Raw genomic sequence first — 25,498 nt, forward strand, 5'->3', positions numbered from 1 at the left:
TCAGCGCTCGTCAAGCCTTCACATTCAGATTTCTGTGTCTCCCCCCCATGGTACAATTACAACTAAACAAGCGGCTACAGCATGCTAGCAGCTCTGTGAGGCTGAACTTAGGCACAGCTGTGCTCTGAGCAGGGTCATCCCTACAATCCTGTGGTCCTATGTTCCCCAAAATTTATATGGCATACAATGAGAACATGATAAACAGTCCTATGTTTCCAAGGCCCTATGTTTCCTGGCTCTTTATTCACTTAAAATGGCAGGGCTAGGGTTAGATTAGGGGACTATAATCATGACTATGAGAATCATGAAATTACTCTGGACTCTGCCTTAAAGGGAAATTTTGGTTTATTTCAACCTGTCTCCTATTGTCCTAAATTTGTTTCAAGTGACTAGTGACGAAAAATAATAGTTAGCATGTTAGCCGTTAGCCTAGATACAGCCAGGGCGCATAGTAGCGTCAGACCTGTTAAAACATAAGTGAACGGGCATACTTCAAGTGCAAAGTTAGNNNCACTGACGAAGAGCTTCGTGAAATTGAAGAACGGAGGAGGAGAGAGAGAGAGGCGCAACAGGTAGAGGGCGAGAGAGGAGGAATGGCTGCTGCAAGGCTGCATAGCTCTGGAGATAGGTGGTGTACCTGTGAATGATGTGCCCCAGTGCCCACAGAAGAGGAATGCCTCTGTTGCAAGGAATGGGACCGGTTGCAGCCTTATTTTCAAGGTCTGGATGTGACCAAGGACGAGACACCTCCACCTGGAGTAGTATCCAGCTGGACTTTATCTAGAGCTCGCGAGATTTCAGGCACTGTATGAGATCGCTGCTTGTTCTCGCAATATTTCGGCACACACCCGGTAAGGTAAGACAACACGTTTACATGTCGTTTTCTATGTTCTCTGACATTTATCCTAACGATATGAGGCGGTCTTTGTGGAAAAAAAGCTTGTTTAGTGGACTAACTTTGCACTTGAAGTTTGCCCTTTCATGTTTTAACAGGTCTGACGCTACGGCTGTATCTAGGCTAACGGCTAACATGCTAACTATTATTTTTATGTCACTAGTCACTTGAAACAAATTTAGGACGATAGGAGACAGGTTGAAATAAACCGAAATTTCCCTTTAATGGTACCTGCTGTAGCTGGTGAGCTGCTGGGGCACCCAAACAGGTACTATATTTGTATGGAGAACAACTCCCAAACATATTTCAGCCCTAAATTCAAAATAATAGTCAACTAATTGATTAACCAACAATTAAAAGAGAGGGAGCAAAACAAAAGATGAAGAAAAGAGAAAATTAATTATTGAACATTTTAGGGTTAGAAAATCAATAGTAGTTGAATAGTGCCTTTTCCAAACAGGTTAGGGTTAGAAAAGAGGTCTGGAAAACAACAGGACGGTTAATGTGGGTAAACAGAATTTTGAACTTGGGAACATAAGTACCTGGGTACATAGGACCTTGGGAAACATGGGACCCTAGGAACATAGGAACCCGGGAACTTAGGGTCTTGGGGACATATATATAGGACTTTGTGAACATAGGACCCTGGGAACATAGAACTGTGTGAACATAGGATCTTGGGAACAGAGGGCCCTAGAAACATAGTGCTCTGGGAAAAAGGAACTTGGGAACAGAGGGTCCTAGTTAAGTTATGGGAACATAGGACTTTAGGAACCTAGGACCCCCAGAACATAGGATCTTGGCAACATAGGAACCTAGGAACATAAGACCTTGGGGACATATGTATTTGGAACATAGGAGCCTCGCAATATTGAACCCTGGGAACAATAGGACTCTTGGGAACGTATGGATTTTGGAACATAAGAGCCTGGGAATATTGGACCCGGGGAACATAGGACCCTGGGAACTTAGGACTTTGGGGACATAGATACACTCCCATTTGAGCTAAATTTTAATATTAACATTTGAACATGCTTACAATGACAATTCTGATTTTTTTTTTTTTTACCATGTTCACCAAAATTTGTGAAATGCTTTTTTGATTTGCAAATACTCCATCATAAACCTCAGTACTGGACACATTTAAATCATGACCCGATAGCACAAGATAAATAGTTTGGGGAGGGCAAGTGTGCATGGCTAAGAGCAAAGTTTCATGGCAATCCCTTTAGCAGTTGTCAAGAATATTTCAATCAAAACCCCAAATGTGAACCCCATGGTAGCGCCAAAGTCACAATCATTGGGATTGATCAGCGCAAGGTTCTTCTCTCAAGATGTTCATAAAGTCAAAACTTTGACCCACTGATTTATGTCTGGAGATTTATGTCTGTACTAAATCTCACGACAATACATCCAATAACTGTTGAGACATCTCACTAAAACCAGCTGACCATCACTGCCATCAACAGAGCCGTGCTGAAAGCGTGGCTAAAACGCCAGTAAACCATTCAACACCAGTAGAGAACTGACAGATCCCCTCACTGTGGGGAACCTCGTGTCGATTTTCCCATAACCCACAGATGTTGCAGATGCTACTGATAAGAGGGGTATTTGAGGAAATTCACAGAATAAACCCAGCGAGATTACCAACTAAACCCAGTTAGACGCTGAGAAAAGATTGTATCTCTACCCTCCAGTCTCTCCGTCTCTCTCCCGCTCTCTAACACTGATGGATATCCAGCGCTACGTCTTCACTCAGCCATGCACACTTGCCCTCCCATTTCCCCGCTGAGAGGTCAGCTCTGTTCGTGTCTGTTGGAAAGCTTTCACAGGAGCCGCATCTTTAGCCATTCTGAGCTAACAGCAGGTAATTTTGCCGTTTCCTCGACTGAAGTGATTTATTTCATCCCTCAACTTTGAAGTTACTTTAAAAATGAAGTCGTATTTGAAGAGTGTTGTTTCAAAGACAGACACCAGGGCTTGATAGCTCCAAAATAATGCAAAAAGCATCTCTTTTACTGCTGGGACATCGACTTTGTATAGGGTTCCTCTCAAAATGCATATACTGTTTATGTCGTTGACCTGTAGATGACCTCTGTTTTATACTCTTCTAAGCATAACTTGATCTGTACATAATTGTTTCTTGTGTTCTCCGCTTGTTCACTGACAAGCAGTCTGAATTCCCACATTCTGGGGGTTTGAAAATGAAAGCTTGGATGAATGGCATCCCTGCTGCCTCGGGGAACAGATGACCTTAAAGGTTAGCATTAGAGCATTCTTGTCCGTGACTCTCGGGTTAACGTCCTCTCACACTCTCCAAGGAGAAAAACACAAGCCAAACAAAGCACCGTGGGGTTTAAGAGAGTGAAGCATACACAATAACTGTCACTTAGATGTGTAGATTCCTAGGCATACAGGGAATCATGCAGCTCTTTTTATGGTTTTCATGAGAGGCTGATTGGGAGCTTTGTCACCACTTGCAGATTTGTTTTGAAGCCAAACAGCCTATCTGAAGGTAATAGCATCCAAGGTTGATTAACTTTATTAGATCTTTACCCAGTGGCCTCATTCTCCCTTTCCGTAATGCCGGCTGATCAGGTGGGAACTGCAGGGCACCAAATTGCAGAGAAGGCTAATGATTTATACGCCAGAGTGGTGAGAAAAGTGGTTTTAAAACTTGCGCAGTGTTATTAAAAATGTCAATTGCGGACCTGGGGACACATACAGCAGGTGGAAAGAATGTCACAAACACGCACAAGAATCCTGAAAAGGCCTCCGTGTGTCAGCAAGCACAAACAATTTAGGAGCACACAGCCCATACGCACAAACACCGTGCACATGAAAACATTTCACTCCAGTGTGTGTGTGTGTTTACTGTACGCGCTGTCTCTCTGTGACTTGCACAGTGTGCATGTCTTTGTTGGAGAAGAGTGTTCATGAGTCACCACTGTCTTTAGCCCGAGGCTCAGCAGCCAGCCAGCTGAAGGAGGGGATGCATGTTTTATTTTAGTCGCTCTAATATGCCGTGAAGACATCATTATCTTGAAACATGTTGTATTCCAGAGCCTCTATTGTTTAAAATGGCACAGAAGATGTGGATAACTTAAACGGCTTTATCCTCATCGCAGTCACAGAGATCATTAAATGTGCAATTCAACTTACTTCATTAGATGTGGCTTTTGTTATTGTCAGCCAAGCGGTGTGTGGCTGTGTGAACCCTCCTTGGCGAGCGAAGGATGTTATCTTTTCTGTCATGCACATACCAGCGCTGCCCATAGGGAAGAGGTGAGCATGCAAGGAGCTTGGCTGATTGAGGGCACAGGGCACAGAGGCGCGCTGTGCACGGCTACGGTTGCCTGTGAATACTAAGGATGCCTCACTCACAAGAGACTCTTTTGTCAGCATCAACTCTCTTTGAGAGGAGTCATGAATAGCACAGAGTGTGTGAGATCTTTTCTACATTCCTCCCATATCATCAACATTTCCTATCTTGGATTTTTTTTTTTTTTTTTTTTTTACTCTGCAGATCCCAAGAGTTCATATTTTCCTTAAATCACAATAAAAACACTTTATGGCATTTATGGGTTTGTAAATGATATCAGTGAGATATTTTCCTTCAAATATATCGCAGAGAAGTAGAGAAAATCTATATGATCTAATGATTTTGGCATCAAAATCTGTGTTTCCCCACTGTGAGGTGTCACCACTGGGGCCTAGACTGGATTTGTGACTGTAAAATATGTGCATGAAAGTGTATTACAGCTGAAGCTCCTGGTCAGGCAGAATTTACAGGGAGAAGGATCCAGGGGAGCACCCTAAATTTTCTGCTACACTTCAGGTCATTGACACTTTTACAGAGTAGAGGATGATAGATAGATAGATAGATAGATAGATAGATTATTTTCTAGCTGCACCATTAACCTTCTGAGGCCAACCATACACCAATTTTTGTCTTTATTTAGGGGAGATGGGATCCTCGGGGGGGATAGCAGGTCAACATCTGAAAGCTTGGAGCCTGAAGATTAATTTGAGATGCAGCTCATCACTCTCTAACAGATTTTTCTAGCCACAATAAATAACAATGTGATTTGATTTGGCACCTATTCAAACCTAACTGTACAAGGACTTAGAACATATGTATATGACAGTCATTCCCAGGCTCATTTATGTCTCATAAGTTATTGTAGCATTTTCTGGGGAAGTTACACAGATTTGCTGCTAAATTTAAGTATTTTTTATGACTTTAGAATTAAGAAAAATGGTCCAAAATCCCTCCAAAATGCCGCATCAAGACACTAAGACCTTGAAGAACCCCACAGAAGAACCCATGCTGTGATTTGGTATTACAAACTTTTGACATTTGGAGATTTCTGTGAGAATTGGCATTTCTCTGCGGCACTTCTGCTCTCGAAACTGCTGAGAAACCCCCTCTATTGTCAATATACCTATGAAAGCCATACATTCTTTAAATGCCTGAGTGCTCTTGTTTGTAGCTGTTAAGTTTATGAGGCTGTGATTATGTTTATGTTTATTTTATTTAGAAAGGGACAGTGCACATTAATTAACATACAGGCTAATTTTCATCTGCAGTCCCTGGCAGGTTCATAGTATATTTGTATACAAGAAAAAGACATTAAAAATGACATACAAAAGCACATAAACACAGATAAAAGTGGATTAATGGCACGTCCATAGAAGGGCACATAAGCACGGAGCAAGCATATAACCATAGACAAAAGCACATAGCAAGGCACATAAGCAAAAACAAGACATAAGCACTATTAATAAAGCAATGACATAACCATATAACCAAAAACATTTAAGGACATACTATACAAAAGTACAACATAAAACACAACAGAGACCAAAGCACAGCACGAAGCAAAGCACAATCAGCAAGACAGAGACATAACCAAAGCACATAAAGGACAACATACTATACAAAAGCACATAGACCCTAACATATCCTAGAGTAGAGATTATCCTAGAGGTCACGGGAGGTCATTTTACATAATGATGTCCGTTTTAAAAATGGTGTCACTACAATGAAATGTCTTCTATGGGGACGAATATCATCACACATAAATAAAACTTGGCTCATTGAATCCACAGGAGTCTCAGCTTTCCAGTCATACCCAATTCATGCAACTCCAATACCATTAAGGGGCGCCAGTATGCAGAAATATTCAAGTATGATAAGCAAAAATAACACATTTATACTTGCCCCAAAGGGCATAGGGCTAGCCTAAAGTGGGCATGGCTGTACAGGAGAGACTTGAGGGTACCCATAGAACCCATTTTCATTCAGATATCTCGAGGTGAAAGGTCAAGAGATCCCTGCGAAAATGGCCAGTTTTCCTTTGCCAAAATGTAGCCTAACTTTGGAGCATTATGTAACCCTCTTCTTAACCCTCCTCTTGGCACACATGACATAGTTGGTACCAATGGATTCCTTAGGTCTTCCAGTTTCGTATGATACCAGCACCGGCACTCTAGCTTTAAAACCCATTCAGCTACAGCCTCTTAAATACAGGAATGTATATAAGGCGGTATATAGGTGCATATTAGGTGGCACAAACTCAAACTCAGGGTGGAGGAGCCCTTCTGTGCAGAGTTTGCATGTACTCCCAATGTCAGGGTTTTCTCCTCCCACAGTCCAAAGACATGCAGGTTAACTGGTGACTCTAAATTGTCCGTAGGTGTGAATGTGAGTGTGAATGGTTGTCTGTCTGAATTGGGGCTGTTTTGTTTCTTTTAAAGTCTTGGTCTTGACTTAGCCGTGTCCCCATTTTGATTTGATTCTGAAATGAGCCAATCTGCATAATGAATAAAGTTATGTTTGATACCTTAAATATATTTTCATGCTAATACTTTTGTACTTCCGCTTGGACTTTTACTTGTATGTGTGGCAGTTGATACAACAGTCCACGTCAGTTCAAAAAGGTCTGAAACACAATTTACGCCACGTCTGCCCTACAATAACAAGACTAATCTCAACTCAGTAACCTCACTCTCCTGCAGACACACACACACGCAGACAGAGAAAAGGAGGAATCCCGGCTTCCCTTCTTTAAAATGGAGCAGCCACCCAGTGCGTCAGTAACCTGATTACCCCAGCTGTCAGTCTGAATAAGGCCAGGCTTTGGGATCCTCCCGTCCTCTGATCCTCAGTACGGGACAGAGCTGGTCCTCCTGGAGAGTCTGGAAACAACCTCAGAACAGGACGGACACAAAGACACGGAGCAGGGAGAGCACCAGAGCAGGTAAGAGGATGCATAAATTCTTTATTTTGATTAACAGTGATGAGGTTAGAGCACTGTATGTATTTGAATGTATCTCTGTGTGTTAGATTCTCCTGGCAAAGAATTTTATGGCGACGTTAGACATGTGGCCAGAAAAGCAGACTTTGAGTAAAAAAGTCACATGTGAGAGGATTAAGGAGGGGGACTCTTTGTGGGAGCCAGTCACTAAGGGGAGGGCAACAGGATACAACTAGTGGGTGGACCTCGATGCTTGTTTCTGTGCACAACAAGTCTCTCCCTTTCGTATTTCCTTTCCCTCCAAACAGGAGCACTTTGTATATGTTGGGGGTAAAATCTGCAAGCCTACAGTACTTATATTTTATTAATCTGTTTCAGTACAATCATTGACTGGCTTTCTGGAAGTTTAAAAGTTCCACAAAGATCCTGGATTGCCCTCTTGACTCAAGGAAACCGAGGATCCTGAGCTGCACTTGGCAGCTCCAAAACAATGGCAGAGTGCACGCAGGATGCCAACCCCGCCAAGGTGAAGCAGAATCCGAAAGCTGACATGAAGGACTCAAGAGAAGTTTCAGCTGCATCGGTGGCAGCGGTCAAAGTCAGACCTGCAGACCTGGGGCTGATTCGAAGCCTGTCCAAGTCGGACTCTGACTTGTTAGCGTCTCCACTGGGAGAGGAGGATGGAGGTCTGGCTGGCCGCAGTGGGTCCGTGTCTAACTGCAGCTCTGGGCAACCGTCCATGGAGCGCATGCCTTCTTTTGCCTCCGAGTGGGATGAGGTAATATCAAGCTCTGGGGATGGGAAACAAGTGGGAGGGTGTCGATGGCAGAGGGAGTGGCACTGTCAGGCTTTCAAGTAGAGTGTGTTTATGTCCTTAAGAGAGAGAGTGTGTTAGCGAATGTGTTGAAAAAAGAGAGGCATGATAAGAGATGCGACTGAGGGTTAGTGAGAGAAAAAGAAAGAAGTGGAAACGGGTGAAGCAGCATATTTCAGGAGAGAGAGAGAAAGGGAAGGAAGGAAGGAAGCAGAGCAGAGGCAGCAGTATGAGAGCGATCAGGAGTCCAGCAGAAGCAGTGATAGACTGTAGTAACTTTACCCAGGCTGTTGGCGTAGAGTGCCTGTGGGTGAGTGCTTGAATGCATGAATGGCTTGATCACTTGCACCGACCTCCCTGTAGCAGCCCTGGCATCCAAGACTAATTGGGCTTGTGCTGTCATTCCACATCCACTCAGTACATGTCTCTGGGGCCGACCCACGCTTCCACTGTCTCCTCCTGCACTCCTCTGGCTCCTTTGCTCCGTCTTACGCCATCTACTTTCAGCCCACTGTGAGCAATCCCCTCCCCCGAAAAGCTTTAACTTGTGATTTTTGAGCACTCTTGGAGCATCAATGCAGCTCAGCCTAAAGCACTGCAAAGGCCCTGAAATTAATAATCATTTCTTACCAAAACCTCCAAACGTTGAAACCTGTGGGGACAATGGCTGATGACTGATAAAATATTATTACAGTCGACAGTTTAGATGCAAATGCCCACAGCAGACTGAGATGTCTCTGACACTTCTGCTGAGTGTTTAAGCCCTATCACAACAATAAAATAGTATTAAATCTTCAGAATATTAGTTTGCAGGGACAGTTCAGATTTTTTGAAGTGAGGTTACATTGGGTAATTATCCATAGACAGTATATTACAAACAGTAGATGTCTGTTGGCACACCCCCAGTTTGGAGAAGCAGGATGGAGTAATGACATGGAAGCTAAGCAATGTACTGCTGTGGAGGGGGCAGCACCAAAACATACTTTAGCCACCTAAACAAATGCTATACTGGGAGTATTTTCACCGCCTTACCTTGATGTCAGAGAGTGATTTTCAATGGGAAAATGGAGCAGTTATATTGCTCTCACCAAGGCCAGACTCCATTTAGAAAAACATTGATTTAATATTCCTGAAGACAGGAGCTCAAGGTCAAGGTCAAGGTCAAGGTAAACTTGAGGAGCTGCTGGTCTACCACTGCCTCCATCAGTTTTTTTTTTTTTTGTGTTATTGTGTGACTTTGTCATTTTAAAGAGTTAGTCCAGACTGATCAAAGTCACACAATAACACAAATGAACTAACTGACTGAGGCAGCTGTAGACCAGCAGCTCCTGTGTTCAGCGAGCTAAAATTACTGTTTTTGTCAACAGAGCCTGGTGGCTTTGATGATAGGCATAAATGGGAAAACTATCAATCAATCAATCAAACTTTATTTATATAGCGCCTTTCATACATCAAAAATGTAACCCCAAAGCTAAACTAATATTGATTTTATTTGGTGGGACTTTTTTTAAGTGGCTAAGATAAATATTGTTGCTGATCCCCATCCACAGCAGTATATTGCTTAGCTCTCATGTCGGACTCCAGCCTGCTTCTATAAACTGGGGATGTGGCGACTGACATCTATTGTATGTAATACACTAACTATAGATAAGTAGCCCATACAACCCCACTTCAGACAAATCGAACCAGCCACTTAAGTTTTAGCATTGTGCAATATCTTGTCTCAAGAAACTATCTGGGAGCAGTTCTGATTTTAGCCACTTTGCATTTTTATCTGCAAATTTGACAAAAAGCTGAGTTAACCTTGAGAGAGAGAATTACAGAGCAACATAATTCCTGTCATGAAGTCCAAGATAATATTCTGAAAGCACACAGTATATTCAAGAAGTTATTTATGCTGGCACCCTTCATTCAAGGTTTGAACTTGTCACGACTGAGTATTTGTGTGACGTTGTCTCTGTTATTGTGCATTTGTCTGTGCCTTGTGGCTGTTTTGATTGCCACTTAGTCACTGGTTTCTCTTATTTGTAGCTACCATCGAGAGGACACAGAGGATATGTCCTAGGTAATAATGTACAGTATTTGTATTTAAGGGGTTTAACATGAAGAGGGGTTTACATCCTGCGATTACACTATACGTGTTGAAGTTGGCTGATTCTGATATTACATCACACAAAATATCTTATATCTCCAACACAATTACATATCCAGCGATGCAGAGACAGCTTTGGAACAACATTTAGACCATAATATAAATGATAGACTTACCAGAAAATGTAATAGGACAGTTAAATTATTAAGTAAAATGTGATTTTTTTTTCCCCTAAATACTGAGAAAAGTAAAATTAGGTTTGGTTAGTGGCTAGTCCTTAATTTCTTCAGGTGGGGCTCTGCTCTGGGTTTCTTTGCACACTGAAGGGGCTGCTCTGCTGTTAGCTCCAAAAAGATGCAAAATTCTTCCTTACATGTTGCTCTATTTTTCATACTGTGTCTTTGCCATGTAACAAGCAAACAAGTTTTATGCATAATGTGTGGAAAGAATATTATATTTTCATAGTCATTTTTTAACTATGCGTATACATGAATCAGTTTTTGATCATAAATGTCACTGTAACCGATGCATACATTACTTTGTATGTTAATATGTAGCAGATATATTGAAACTTAACATTTCTTTACACTTTGGTAAACATGTGGTAAGGTTTAGGCAAAAAATCCACTTGATTATGATTAGGCAAAGGTCATGTTTTGGTTTAAATGACCTGGTTTTGGTGGCACTATCCCAGCTGGAAACACAGCAATGCCTCTATAAAAAACAATCAATTTCTGTGGCATTATGCTTGGTGGAGACACAGTAAAGGGTGGCTAAAAAACACCCATGTTTGATGGCTAAAAAGCTGCTGGAAATGCAGCGATGACCCCCTAAAATCCAACTGGTTTTGTTGTTTATTGATCTCAAACAGGGGTCTGTGGCTTGCCCTCCTCCTCCTGATGATAAAATCAGCTCATATACTATGTCACTTCAGAAACACTGATGTGATACGTATGAAATGTATCCATGGTTTGCAGGAACATAAAATGCCAGCATTTTCTTCTACTGACTGAGCTGTGTGATCATAATTTCATCAAATGCATCTATAAAGGGATATTTACATTGTATGCTACACAAAAACAAGTGAGGAAGAGCTACTTTGATCTAACAGTCCTGTAACACAAAGCAGGTGCTGTTGATGCGCTGGATAGATGCATAATCCATTACCTTTCTTTTGTTGTTGATATCACAGAAAGATTCAGTAAACTTTAAACTTCACTGAACTCAGACTGAGTGATTGAAGTGATAATACAGTTGACTTTCACTTAAAAAACAGTGCGGCAACACAGTTTGAAGAATACTGAATTGGGGCTGTTTTGTTTCTTTTAAAGTCTTGGTCTTGACTTAGCCGCGTCCCCATTTTGATTTGAATCTATTTTGAAACTGTTCAAACTTGGACTTGGTCTGGTCTCGGACTTGACGACAGCCCTGCCGAGGGTATGATCACATAAATGGTGTCTGGCCTTTACAGTATGTCGTGAGCATGTACCCTTTTCATCTTTACAGCAAGGGCAGCTGGGTGTCTCTTTAAAGTACCAGGAGATCTCGAAGTTTTACTTGGCTCCGCACACCCCTCTCTTTGTCATCCCTCCCTGTCCCGAGCCTGCCCTCTGCTCCACCCCTGTGCTCTCTGACAAAACTGTTTATTCAGGCCATGTTGGGTGGAGTGTCCGGTTCTCAAGGGCATCCTGTTTTGCAGCTGTTCCTGAGTGTCTGTTTCTCTTCCAGGTTTCAAGGGATTTGTTTGGGTTGGGGATATGCCTGTGTGAGTTTGTGTGTGTGTGTGGTGAGGGCAAAAATTTACCCTTGCTTGTGAGTGTATCTCATGAAGCGATCGGCCGCCATCAAACACTGAAGCGACACACGAGGCTCAGAGGGAGGCTGGGCTTTAGATCAGATATGTAAACACACACGTATGTCAGTACAGGAACACACAGAAAGCTAAAGTACTGAATACAAATGCTGGTATGTTGTTAGAATGATACATGATTTGAGTTTTATCATGTCTGGCAGATTGTGTATTGTTGACCATTTTTGCTCCTGTTGTAGTTTTGTCGAATTTCTTTTCTGCAGCTTACTTTATGAACAACTTCATACAGAGCAAAAATGATCTAGTGTCTTATTTGAATAAGACTGGATATTTTTAAGTGTGCAGGACACTTTAATTCATTTTACGCCTTCTGGAGGTGTCATTACTCTAACTAAATGAAACTTTAATAAGGCAAATACTCTATGGAAAACCTCAAAGACATCACTCTCAGCCCTGTAATGGGTGGCTGCTTCTGCATGGTGAGTGTCATTGCCTGTGTGATGGTTCAAAATTTATGATGTCACTTTATGATGTCCTCTACCTGTCCTGACAGCTTTTGTTGGATTAGTAAATCATTCTTTTGACATCTGATTTGGGCGACGTCTGTATGGATGCTCACTGTTTATCATTCTTTAATGTATGATGATCACATTGCATAGCCTATTGATAAAAATATTAGATATATTAAAATAAGTAGGGTGCATTCAGAGTGATTCTGTAAGTTTTCTTGCTGTAAATAAATGAACAAATGATATAGTTCTGTAATACTGAAGATGTTACCTATCCATTTGAGGAGGAAAGAAGGATATATCATATTCCAACACCTCTTGGTGATTGGGACAGCACATCACATCATTGACTTAGGCTAGAGTAAGCATATTTATTGCACATTGTATTTTATAGTTTGACATAATTTCTCATGCATCATCATGAATTAAGACTCCATGTTAATTGCTGTTAAACTTTATCGCTGAAGTCTGTCCATAATTCATACAATGTGAAGATGCCTTTCCTCACTGTAAACAAAATCCCTTGCACATCTACCCTTCATTCTCTCCAACTAAATTTCACTGAACACATTTAACAGAGATAAAGAAAAAAAAATCCCTGAAGTCCAAAATTCATTGAATAGCCATCAGTTAGGCTACTTCAGTTAACATGAAATAAGTAAATTAAATATAATATAATAATATATTTTTTAAAAAAGTGTTTAAGGTTGCCGTATTATCATATTTGAATTTTTTTTTAAACAATGTGATGTAAATAAATAAATAAATAAATAAAATAAACACAAAAACGGAAGTCAAATAATCAAAAATCATTTCATTTCAGAGCATTTCCGGTGGCCGCCATGTTTGTCAGTTGTAGTCGGAAAAGTCCAAATTTGGGCAGCAGGGTGGAGCCCGGGACACTAGTCCAAACAAACAAACATCAAGCCGAATAAATCCACTAAAGGTTTGCCTAAAAAAAGCAGAATGGGAATTTTAATTTTAGTTTAATTATGCCGTTACATATTGACAGCAACAGTCCCTATGCAGCCTTAACCCAAAGTACGTTGGTAACATGATACCACATACAGGTGATGTCTTCAACTGCTGTGAGACAGGTTGTTTAATTGCTCGGATGGACGTTTTAACTGTAAGTCAAGGTTTCAGTAAAAATGTTTAGTGTCTTATGTGTTAACTATTAGTTTTGTCTAATATAGACATTAATTCATTGTCAGCTTCATGTAAATTAGTTAGCTAGCGCGAGTTCCGTTAGCTAGCTAAAGGGCTAAACTGCAATTAAAATCCACCTGCGTCACATTAAAGCTAACGTAAGCTAGCTAACATTAACGATCCACTGCAGAAACCGGTCAAAATGCCATCAACTACATGTGTGGTAACATGAAATAATAGCTACAAGCTAAACTTTTAAGGTGAAGAATATTATTGCTAAAGTACTGTCCAAACGGTAGTGGTCTAACCTCCAAACTAAATTTATCATTATTCCTAATTTAGCATTCCCAACATTACAGCAGCAGAGGGATAAAGCAAACAAGAAGCATCAGTAGAAAAAACTACAAAGCAATATATACTGTAAGTACTTAAAATAAATAAACTGTACAAAAACAAACAGCATTATGATAAGCAAACAGTATAAAAAACACAAAACAATGTAATAAGGAAGCATAAAAAAGAAGCGGAATATAATAAAGAGACAGACTGAACAATACTGATATTGCACCTGATTGATTAATTTTAAGCTGTAAAAAAAGCAAGATATAAATCTAAATATAAAGACATTAGTGCATTTATTACGTATAGATATTTCATAGTATGTACAGATACAGATATTGCATTTTTGTGATGGAAATAGACACATTTTTTGCTTTAACGCATCATTATGAAGTAAAGGTTGATTGCATTATGTGATGGCTATAGAATAACAGCACCATCAGTGTTGAGGTTGATTCCTATAACCCTCACTTTCACCATGTAATTTGGTCTGCCATAGGGTACGATCTCCTGGGAAAATGAAGGCTAATTTGATGGCGCAAAGGAGGTGTGTCAACCCTGCCCAGCCAAAACGGGAAGAGGAAAGCGCCTTTATTTTCCACGGTAGCTATACCCAATTACCAAAGAGTATCAGAGTAAGTGCTTGGAAGTTACTATCCCCAGGAGCTGAAATGGCGGACAGTGAAACAACCAAAGTAACTGAGGGAGGCTTGAAGGAAAGGGAAAAGCAATCAAAAAATACCACTTGAAAACGCTAGGGAGAAAATGTTGAAAGGTTGTCTGTTTCCACTTTAAGGAGTTATACCTTAAAAGTGCACAACAGCTAACTAGCTGCATCTTATGGACATTAACAATATACTTCACCTCACACGGTTAGCTACTATTTTATGTTACCATAGCACATATCTGATAAATTAAGCCATCCTATAGGTTGTCTTCCATTTTAAACGCTATTGTCAATACCAGTCATTTAGCAAATGTAATTGTTTCTTAAACTGTGTTGTGGCTGCCACGGAAAAATTTAACATCCTCCTGTTGACGTTTGGCGAGTTGTCTGCGGAAATATTAAACATACACCTTCACAACAAAATGGATCCATAAATGTAAGGTACATCCACACTGCTTTCACTACTTGTCAGTGTGGATTCTTCCTTTTAAATACAACAGATAACCGTAATAAACCTTATTACATAATAATCATGCATTCCAGTGACCATTACACACTGTACTAATAATAGAAATGGCATGTATGATTAAGGTGATTGACATCTCACCACATCTGTTCGATACTCAAAAGGCAAAGGTTAACACCACCACATGTTACAGATGCTTGAGTGGCTTCATTCGTGTGCGTACTCTAAATTTCCCAGCGGTATTCCTTGGGTCATTACACATGCAAGCTTTTAAAGTGCATACAGTGTGTGTATGTGTATGGGTTTATATGCTGCTACACCTGCTAATGGCTCTGGTCTTACGTAACACACATAGATTGGAATCTCTAATGAAAATACTCATATTTTTATTATGTTCATTTTGGTTTATTATGTTCCTTTTTTAGCGTAAAGAATTTCTACCTCTTTGTAATATAGTACTTTTGAAATTAATATTGTGAAAACAGATATACGTATCTTAGCGCCTATTAAACAAAATTAGTTTTCAGTCACTATGAATTTGATTTGGCCACAGTGAAAAAAAATTTAACTCACAAAAAACCATTTTCATGTTGGTAAATCCAGTTGATATAGAGAGAATATTTTCAAAGTACATGTAAGCTGGTTTATAATTCATATAGAGAGGCACGGCAGAGTGAACACATCCCAAGATCTGGTTAGACAGATGTGGTACATGAATATGAGAGTAGTGGTGATGGTGTTGGTGGGGGCTGGGCGGTGGGGGGGAGGCACAGTCCTTTTCACCTGCCACATTGCCCGTAAAATTTCTTACCAGGTGAAACATGAGACACCACATCTCATCCAGCCTGCTGTGAAATGCAGTTGTTCTACACATGCAAGGGCTAGAAGTGTTAAAACGCTATCGTGTGCTTTCAAAAAATGGACGTTTGCTAGTTTGAAAATCGCTATGTGAGGGTTTGAAGGCTGTTTCATCACATTAAATGATTGTATAATGTAATCTAGTAAGGGAAGAGATTCTTACATTTAAATATAAATTCAGAAACTTGAATGTGGTGACCATCAGCTTGAAACAGAAATCTGGTTTTCCCTTTGTCAGACTAAGTGATGCTTTTCATTAACTGTATACAGTTTTGCTTAGCTGGTCCAATTGCAGCTGCTGCTCTCGGCCCAGTCTTTTACAAATTACTGTCAAATGTGATTATTTTGCATTTTATTTGGAAATCATATTTTGCAGAAAATATATTGCTGACCAGTAACATTTTATCTTTATAAAAACAAAGTGTCAAGAGCAGGGTAGTGGAGGGTTATATAAACCATATTACTGTAACACTGGTAGGTTCGTGTCCCATTTTATAGTAGTAGGAATTTAATTATTTAACCATGACCATGAGCCTTCCCTGATCAGTTTTGTGTTACAGAAATATACACGTGATGTCTCAAAGAAAAGCGTAGGGTAGTTTTACTTTCCCCCAAAACATAGTTGCTTATCAAAAGTAGCTTTAGAGATGCACGATTATATCTGCACTTCATCAGTATCGGCCGATATTGGCTTTAAAATGAACTATCAGAAAGGGCCAACATGCTTATTCTTATTTTGCACAATGAATTAGTATTATATAAATTGAAAAGTTTTGCATTTCATGTTTCCATCTGCTTATGATAAGAGTATGCATGCATAATATGATGTTAATTTCACCACAGAAGAGACTTATTGATCACTAAAATTAGGTAGGGAAAAATATCAATATTGGTATCGACACGGTTATCATATTGACATATCGGATATGGGCAAAAAAATTCAATATTGTGCATCCGTACTTCAGGTTGTGTAATTCACAGGAGTTGTGTTAACATTCCTGGAAATGTAATGTGTAGCTCATCCAGTAACACCTCTAAAAGTAGACAGCCTAACAAAGTTATACATATACGTTTGTTCAGTCATTTCAAATAAAGTTGATTCAAATCCAACATTACTATTTTGATTTCATCACAGCTAAAACAAGTGATCGATTAATCAGTTGATAGACAGAAAAATAATTGATTTTGATAATCGTTTAAGTCATTTTTCAAACAAAAATGCCAAAAATGTGATGGGTTGAGTTTTTTATTTGTGAGGATTTGTGCTTTCCTTTATTGCATGTCATAAATATTCAAGTATTTTCAGGTTTTGGACTGTTGGTCAGACAAAACAAGACATTTGACGACATGACCTTGGGCTTTCCAGGGTTGTGATGGCCCTTCGAAGGCTGAAAGATTAAACGATTAATCTTGAAAAATAACTGGCAGTATAATCAATAATGAAAATAATTGTTAGTTGCAGCCCCAGCTCTCATTCATCAGTCACATTTAGAGTTGATAAGTCTTGTTTTCTACTTGTGGAAAAATACACACTAAGGAATTTAATTTATGATAATCTGATATTACTAGACATTAAGTCCCAATTCCAGTGCTACCTGACAAGCTGGATTAGGGAGAACTACATGGCAAAATATACACAAATCAAGTAATGGTATACTCTATCATACGGCAGGGGTGACACTGCAAGATCCTGACATTTATTTTCATGTAGTGGTTAATAAAGCAGTGGGTAATGTATGAAGACCTAAGAACCAGGAGTTGCTGAAAGAAAAGCATTAACTGAGTGCAGTGTCCTTAAAAGACCTCTGTGATGAAATGACTAAAACCTTTTTGGCACTTACTATGAATTGTAACTATGAAGTCTTATAACACCAATATAATAATGCATTTGTGAGAAAAAACTTTACACTCATGTCACCATGCCTCACCGCAGTTACAGTAAACCACGAAAAGCCCATCATGACTTTACTATTATCATTTTTAGTAGCTTTATTTATGGCGTGTGGTTTCAGAGCTGTCAAATAAATAAAAATCAATCCAAATCATGTGGACTGCTGGATAGAATTATGTGATCTGGGTCTTGTATAGTGTGGAGCTACTGGCCCATCTGTCTTTATTGACAATGATACTGAGGCGGTAATCCTGTTTCCAGGCCAGCGCCAGTGAGGCAGGCAGGCCTTTTTGGTTAGTTTATTATATCCAGCCATCATTTCCAGTATCTGCTCCGCTTTGGGCTCACTGCCATCATCATGCCATCGCAGGAGACTTTGGCTCAGTGGACAATATTGGACTCCCTATCGCTAAAGCACATTGTTCAAGACTATTTCACATTATTGCTATCTTAGTAGCTAGCAACGTGAATTAAGACTGTATCACATAGTCTCTTTGTTTCTGCTGTACTTAAGTATGTCAGTATTTATACTAAATTTGCCTTTGTTTTTGCATTGATCTCCTGATGTTACCCCACAATGCAGTGCACAATGAAACCAAGGAGCAGCTCAAACCCTGACAAAATGTGGCTGGTGAGGCAGCGTCAGGAACATCTTGTAAAACAAGAAAAGGAAGTAAACATTTTGCTTCCTCCTTGTGAAGTTTAATTGGCAGTGGTGTTCACAATAGCCAAAGTGTGATTGACAGCTCGTGTCTCACACAATTGGTTCAAAATGATGAAGTATAGTCAAGGCATTTGTTGCATGATGTGGAGATTAATGTACTGTATAGAGCTGGTGGGACACACAGGTGTGGTTTCTGTGTAGACTTGTTGTGTTCTTCAAATCCTGAAGCTGATAGTGAGTAATCATGATAGAGTCTGCATTTAGGTTAATGTACTAGAAGTCACGTTTGTTGATACTGTCTGCTGGAATTGATTGTCTGAATAACTGTCTGAAATAGGGATGTTCCTGGCGACTAATTTCCCTGTCGACTAAATGAAAATTTTAATTAAGACTAACTAGCTGACTAGTCTAAAAAAGGGAAAACACTCAAAATTTAGCATAATTTATTGCTATGTATTTGAAACATTGTCCCCAAAAAATGTGCATTAAGAGCCCTTTGAAGCCTTTAATCACAATCTTCAACCATGGCGGATTTTAAATGCTGCTGATGTACGAGACACTTTGCACCATGCAGTAGGAATGTGAACATGACGGCAACTCAGTCAAAAGTTAACCACTGAAATAACATCTAAAATAAATAAATTGCCTCTGAAATGTGGGGCACATTGAACCTTGCAGATTATCTGACAGAAACAACGTCTAAATTATAATTAAATTTCAGCTGAAATGAGAGGCATTTAGCGTTGTGCAGTATGAATGTAAACACTGCACATTATCTGACAACATTCACTTAAAGTTAACAAATAATATAACATCTCAAAAAAGATTAATTGCTGCTGAATTCATTTTCTAGATCAGATTACTGCCAAACCGCACTGGTTTTGAGAGAGGACATCTCTCCAATATCCCACTGTGCTGTTTTAAAACTACTCGAGCATTACCGCGGGGAGGGGGCCGCTGTCTTATGGCTCTGTAGCACCCACTAGTGGCGGTTGGCTGCATGACCGTTAAGCAGCCTTGTACACGAATAAAACACTAATTGGCTTAACAGACTAATATTTCTGGTGCCAACTAGCGATGGCGGACGTTTAATCGTTAAGATGTCTAATCGGCGCATCCCTAGTCTCGAGCAATTATTGTACAGTTTGATTGTGTTTGCACCATTTTCACTTTTTTCTGTTCTCTGTGCCATTTAAAAAAAGACAACCGTCGGGGCGTTGGTGGATTAGTGGATAGAGCAGGCGCCCCATGTACAAGGCTGTTGCCGCAGCAGCCCGGGTTCGAATCCAGCCTATGGCCCTTTGCTGCATGTCATCCCCTCTCCCTCTCTCCCCCTTTCACACTTGTCTGTCCTGTCCATTAAGGGCAAAATTGCCAAAAAAAGAAAAGACAACCGCGCACTATGACAACTTCACCCAAAATGACCGGCTGGAACAAACAGGGAACATGTTACAATTCATTCTAATTATAATATTCAGTTTCCTGATTGATATTCATATTTCAGAATTCTGATGTTTTTCTCATGCAACCGCGCCTTTATGTATGTATATATACTGTGTATTTTTTAGGAGCAGCGATGCACATAATGAATGTAGGTATAATGAGGCCTGCAGAGGAGCCCACTGAGGCTGACTGACTCAGGATAAAACTGGCCGACTCCTGGCTAATATGGAGCTCTCTTAGAACTAACAAGCACAGTCTCCAACATGTTGAAGCCCCGTCGATTCAGGTCGGCAATCTGTTGTATCTGTCTTTGATTGCCTGGAAAAAAAAAATCCAGCCTATGTTGCTCATTTAATCTGTCTCTGGTCCTTTTGGATCCAATCAAAATCACAAACCCAAGATCAGTAGCAATTTAAGTTTGGTCCTGACTTTGTAGTCCTTTGAGTTGTACTAGAAGGTGTGAACCTAAGGTCTGTTTTTGGGTCTGGAAGTCTTGCTAAAGGTTTTTGTTTTCTAAAATCAAATTATCTGACCACCAAGGCCTTGTAATGTATTCTTATAAATGAAATGAAGACCAGTTTTCAGAGGAGCTGGTTTCCTTTTGTATTTTCATCTGTTTTGAGTTTGAAGAGAAAGAGTCATAATATCTAGAGATAATGCAGAATAAGGCAAGTGCCAAATATGTGATATGTGCACAAAAAATCCACCAACCACTTGACTTATATTGGAACTAAACAAAAATTATTTCACCTTCCTGTCAGATCTTTCTACCTAAACTTGAGCATGAAACGGTGACATTAAATGGATCATTTTTGCAGTGTGCGCAGGAATTGAAGGGCAGATCAACCGGTATTAACATGTAAATCATTTCAGGATGTGGCGCTATCACTCAGAGTTGCGCACCAGTGATTTAATGACAGTCCACTCAGAGCCTCACGCGCTTCACAACTGCACCAGCAATTAGATTTCTGTGTGAAAAGATCTCCTGAGTTGATTATTTCCAGCCTGCTCCCAGTCATTCACTGGAAAGCGCTCTTTGTGTGGAGTTAATTTCCACTGAGAGCTGGCATGCAGTTGCAGGTCAGGGGAACTTCACCTTTCCCTTAGTAATACATGTCCAATAAGGAAAACTCAATACTTAACTCAATTCCATGTACGCTCAGTCACTCATTTGTGAGGATGAAGCTTGTGGTGCTCTTGAACTGTATTGCATTATGTAGAGAGGTGTTTCTGTTGCCTAGCTTATATTATAGATATAAATGGGGTGGACAAAATAATAGAAACACCCGTCAGTGTGTTTCTCAGCTTTCCTCCTGAGAATTGGATGAGAAGATTGATACCACTCCTATTTGAGAGTGGTATCAATCTTCTCATCTAACTCTTAGTAAGAAAAGTAAAGAAGTTTGTCGCAAAATGCTTCTCATAGGTAAAACACTCTATTACAACCTGATTTTCACCAGACTATCTGTGGCTGCTGTTCAAGGCTGAAGTGGATTTAGTAGTTAAAGGAATACTTCATCCCACAAATCATTAGTATATTCATTTCTCATTCTATATGCGTTTAATTTGTGAAGAAGATGTTGTTCTTGCATGCCTCTGTTGAATGAAAATTCCAAAACGGAAATCCAGTTGAATGCTCAGTACTTCCAAACAGACAGCATTTTCTGATTGGGAGTTAAAAGTGAAACTTACCTATGCTCTCCTCACAGTCAGACTCCATTTTCCTCGCTGAACACGGGAGCTGCTGGTCTACCGCTGCATCGATCATATAGTCTGTTTATTTTATTGTGTGACTTTTGTATTTCAAAGTCAAGAGCACTCACACTGCAAAATCTGGGGACCAAAACGTCTCCAGAATTACACTGCACAGTGCATTGCCTAGCAAAAAAACAGACAGCTTGACTTGAAGCAATCTCAGTCGACTGAGGGGTTTCAAATTGATGATTAGAATCTCAGACTGCCAGGCTGCAGCCCTGTGGCTAACATTACCTAATGATTATTAAAGGGTTTAACGACAGAGTGAAGCCGTTTTGGTGTCGGTGTGAGTTTGTTGGAACCTTTTAACAGCTGCTGCTGCATTAGATCCTGGTAACCAGGCAATGACTATGAACTGACCATTCGCTAGGAGGAGAGAGGCCCCAGAGACTGTCCTTCAGCTGTGTCTTGGTGCAACTGCACCCACAGACAGTTTTCTGGTGGGGAGTCAACTAAGCATGACATCAGCTGAGTAGGCGGTCTTCAATGTGGTTCAGGGCTCATTGTACACTGGGTTTTTTACAGATCTGGGGAAAACGGCATTTTCCTGCTGTGCACCTTGGGCATGGAAAATCTAAAATCAAAACTTTTGTATCCATTGATGACTTTAAGGGCATCATGAAGGCATGTGGTTGTTTATATGAGAGGCCACTGTAGTAAATAGCTGTTCCTCTTTTTTATTGTTAATTTCGTATATCTCGTTGTATATAGTGTATTTTAATACCTTGTGGTTTTGTACGGCTGCTACCTTGGCCAGGTCTCTTTTGTTAAAGAGATTTTTGATCTCAATGGGACTCCCCGGTAAAGTAAATACCCTGCTTAAAGAATTTAGCCATATGTGGCCAGGTGACCTCCGAGTATGGTCTGAGCAATTGGATCTCACCGTGTATTGGTTGTGTACACACTTGTAGTTAGAGCTGTCCACTTGTGATCCAATCACCCAGGACGCATGTTAAAACCAGATGTAAACAGGGCCTACGTGTCAGCCCTGTGATTGACTGGCGACCTTGCCAAGGGTATACTTGCCCAATGTCAGCTGGGATGGACTACAGTCCCCTAGCGACCCTCAAGGTCATAGCTAATGGATGGATAGAAACACTAATGGACCAATTGACCTGAGTTCACATGGCATCTGTATTTCATTAAAAGAATGTGTTACATACTGTATGTTTAAATCGTGTATCTTTTGAATAACAAAAATATATTTAGAGTGTTTCCACACTGCCTAACATCTTGCTATTTAAACAGTGGATGAGACTGCATGGTGTTATGAAATGTTTCAGCACTTTAACTGTGATGACGCGGGATTCCCTAGAGGCAGCATTTTTTGTGACGGGTTTTAATAAAGGTGCACTTAAGCTCAGATGTAATGCAGTCCTGATGTGTGTGTGTGTGTGTGTATGATATAGAATGTAACTGGGTTAATTCAAAGAGTAATGTGAGGTCTGTGTAGCTTGAGGCATATGCCATGCGTCCCACGTGCCTGACTTCCAAATGAATCAAGGCTTTTCCACAGTGTTGATGCCACTAGCGAAGTGCATAGGGCTTTTTCAAACACTAAATATTACATCAAATAAGCCTGGCTGTGTCTCTGGTGTCACTAGTGAAAGCAGAATCAGCTTTTCAGGCTTGCAAAAAATCTTCATTGCTGATTGTGAATAGACTCCTCTAGTGATTCTAAATTTAGTTCCCAGCCTGATCTGCAGTAGTTCCCACGCAGAATTTTAGGTGACCCCAGCCTGCTAACTGCTTGAAATAATCAAAACATCTACTTCTCTTCTCTTCCTTACAACAGTCAAGTATTATTGAATGCTATTAATATGTATAGTCTATTTTCTTTGTAGTGAGGCGAATGGTGCGCTCTGTGTACGAGGTCCTGTTGTCCTTGAAGCATGAAGTGTCAGCGAGTAGTGTGGTGATCTGTGCTGTAGACAAATTGCTTACACTCAACCAGCGATGAGTGATGATTACTCAAAATGCAGTACATATGATAAATCCCAGACTGTTTGTTTTAGTTGGAATATCATGACTCATGAATGAACAACTGGGTATATTTATGTGGAACGAATATGACGCTGGGTACTTCAGAATGAACTGTCTGTTCCAGTTGAGCTTAATGACATCAGTGAAATACAATCCTTGTATTTGAATGTTTAATAAGAGGCAGGGACATTAGGATAACTTGTTTCACACCTGCTCTAAGTGGTTCCACCTTATTCAGTTTTCATGCGGCTCTATTTAAAGGAATAGTTCAGCATTTTGGGAGGTGTGCTTAGTCACCTTCTTCAGAGTTTGAACACATAAACAGAACAGAGTCATCATTAATATTATTAGTAACACCTGTGCTTTTCATACTATGACAAGTCAAATTGTCTGCTGTGTGAAAAGCCTATTGGTTCTGGATCGAAAAAAAGAAGTTCATTATTCATGCTACATATATTTTTAACAGGACTTGATAACATGCTGCATCTAGCAGAAAAAAGGTCCTTTGTTGGATTTTGAGTTACTGTTCAGTTATCCAGCAAATAAACAAATGCAAACAACCTGGAAAATGTATTTTGGCTCTCCTGGAAAGCCAGAGACTACTTAAATAAACATTTTTGGCTCTAAGCCCCTAAACAACTCTTCTCTGAGTTGCTCTGTAATCTCCTGCATGCAGCATTGTGCTCACTTAACCTTGCAGTAAGCTGTTGCCTTCTTCTGTGAAGCTTAAGTAATACAGGTCTGAGAGGGCAATCAAACGCTCACTAAGAAACAGTCAGCAACAGATCACAATCTCCGGAGGGTCTGTTTGTGCAGGATGGACTCTGCTATAGGACTGCCTATAGGCCATGATAATTTGGAGTTTCAGAAGCTTGTAACTCACCTTTTCACCCTGCTGTGTTTTTTGCTGAGTTGTGGGTTAGTCATTGAATTGCTGTCCACGTCGGACTGTTGCTTGTAATCCATCACTGCAAAGCAGCCCGCCTCCACCCCAATACTCCAAGCAGCAGCAGCAGCTCTCTGTCCTAACTCCTCACCCAGTGCTACTCCTTCACTGGTGCTGTTTTGTAATTGGTTTGGCTGTGGTGGGCTGGGGGAGGGTTAGACAGGAGTTTAAAGCATGTTTTGAAGAGTTCACAGCCCACACACCAGAAGAAAATGTTGGCATTGTACGTTTCTGCAAACCGCATATGTTACATCTGTACATTTCATATGTATCATATTAACTTTCCCTTAAAGTGAAGCAGTTTTGTTTATATGCTTATGAGCTGAGTTTCTCATCAGAAGGAGGTGGATGGTGTGAGACCAAGGCGGGACAGATGCCAAGCTGCAGCCCATTGTTCGTGGCCAACAAACAACAAAAGTGGTTGTTTGTTAGGGAGACCTCAGTGGCATTTCTGGCCATTATTGTGCCACCAAAAGCAGGTGTCCTTAGAGCAGTGGTTCTCAAATGGTGTGCTGCGGTACACTGGTGTGCCATGATACCAATCCAGGTGTGCCAACCACACATTATTATTGCAATATTCAACTGTGCCTTTACAAAAAGTTATGATTTAAGTTGTAATTGATTGTATTATTTGTCGCCGTTTGAGCGTGGGAATTATAAGTGTGTGATACATCAAAAAGCCCTGATTGGCAGCCAGTGCGAGGAATGATAACATTTAAAAGGAGAAAGCCGTCAGCAGGACAATAGATCGCTTTATTGTACAGAGCAAATTACAACAAAGCACCAGCAAAGACGACCTACCGCTGAAAGAAAAGAGAAAGAAAACTGTCAGTAGACAATATCACGAATCACGAAAGCTACCAGTCTTATTTTTTTCTTATTTTTATTGTCTTATGTTTGTGATAAGAGTGATTACACGTGTTGTAGAAACTATTGTGCACAGATATAAATACAGGT

At 40.3% G+C, this 25,498-nt stretch overlaps 1 protein-coding gene across 7 annotated transcripts in view; it reads left to right on the forward strand.

Annotated features, from left to right (window-relative positions):
• The first annotated feature begins 7,046 nt into the window (after positions 1–7,046).
• anks1ab (ankyrin repeat and sterile alpha motif domain containing 1Ab) overlaps positions 7,047–25,498 on the forward strand; it is a 61,877-nt gene continuing 43,425 nt past the window's right edge. For 3 of the 7 annotated variants that reach the window (XM_050038399.1, XM_050038405.1, XM_050038401.1), the window contains exon 1: positions 7,193–7,933. In XM_050038399.1, the coding sequence (XP_049894356.1) occupies positions 7,646–7,933 (288 nt within the window). In that variant the 5' untranslated portion in view covers positions 7,193–7,645. Of the gene's footprint in view, positions 7,159–7,191; positions 7,934–25,498 lie in introns of those variants that run through there. The other 4 variants (XR_007569475.1, XM_050038402.1, XM_050038400.1 and 1 more) reach the window with 3 other exon arrangements.

The sequence above is a fragment of the Epinephelus moara genome, chromosome 24, assembly GCF_006386435.1.
Source record: "Epinephelus moara isolate mb chromosome 24, YSFRI_EMoa_1.0, whole genome shotgun sequence".
In the NCBI taxonomy this organism is placed as follows: Eukaryota; Metazoa; Chordata; class Actinopteri; order Perciformes; family Serranidae; genus Epinephelus; species Epinephelus moara.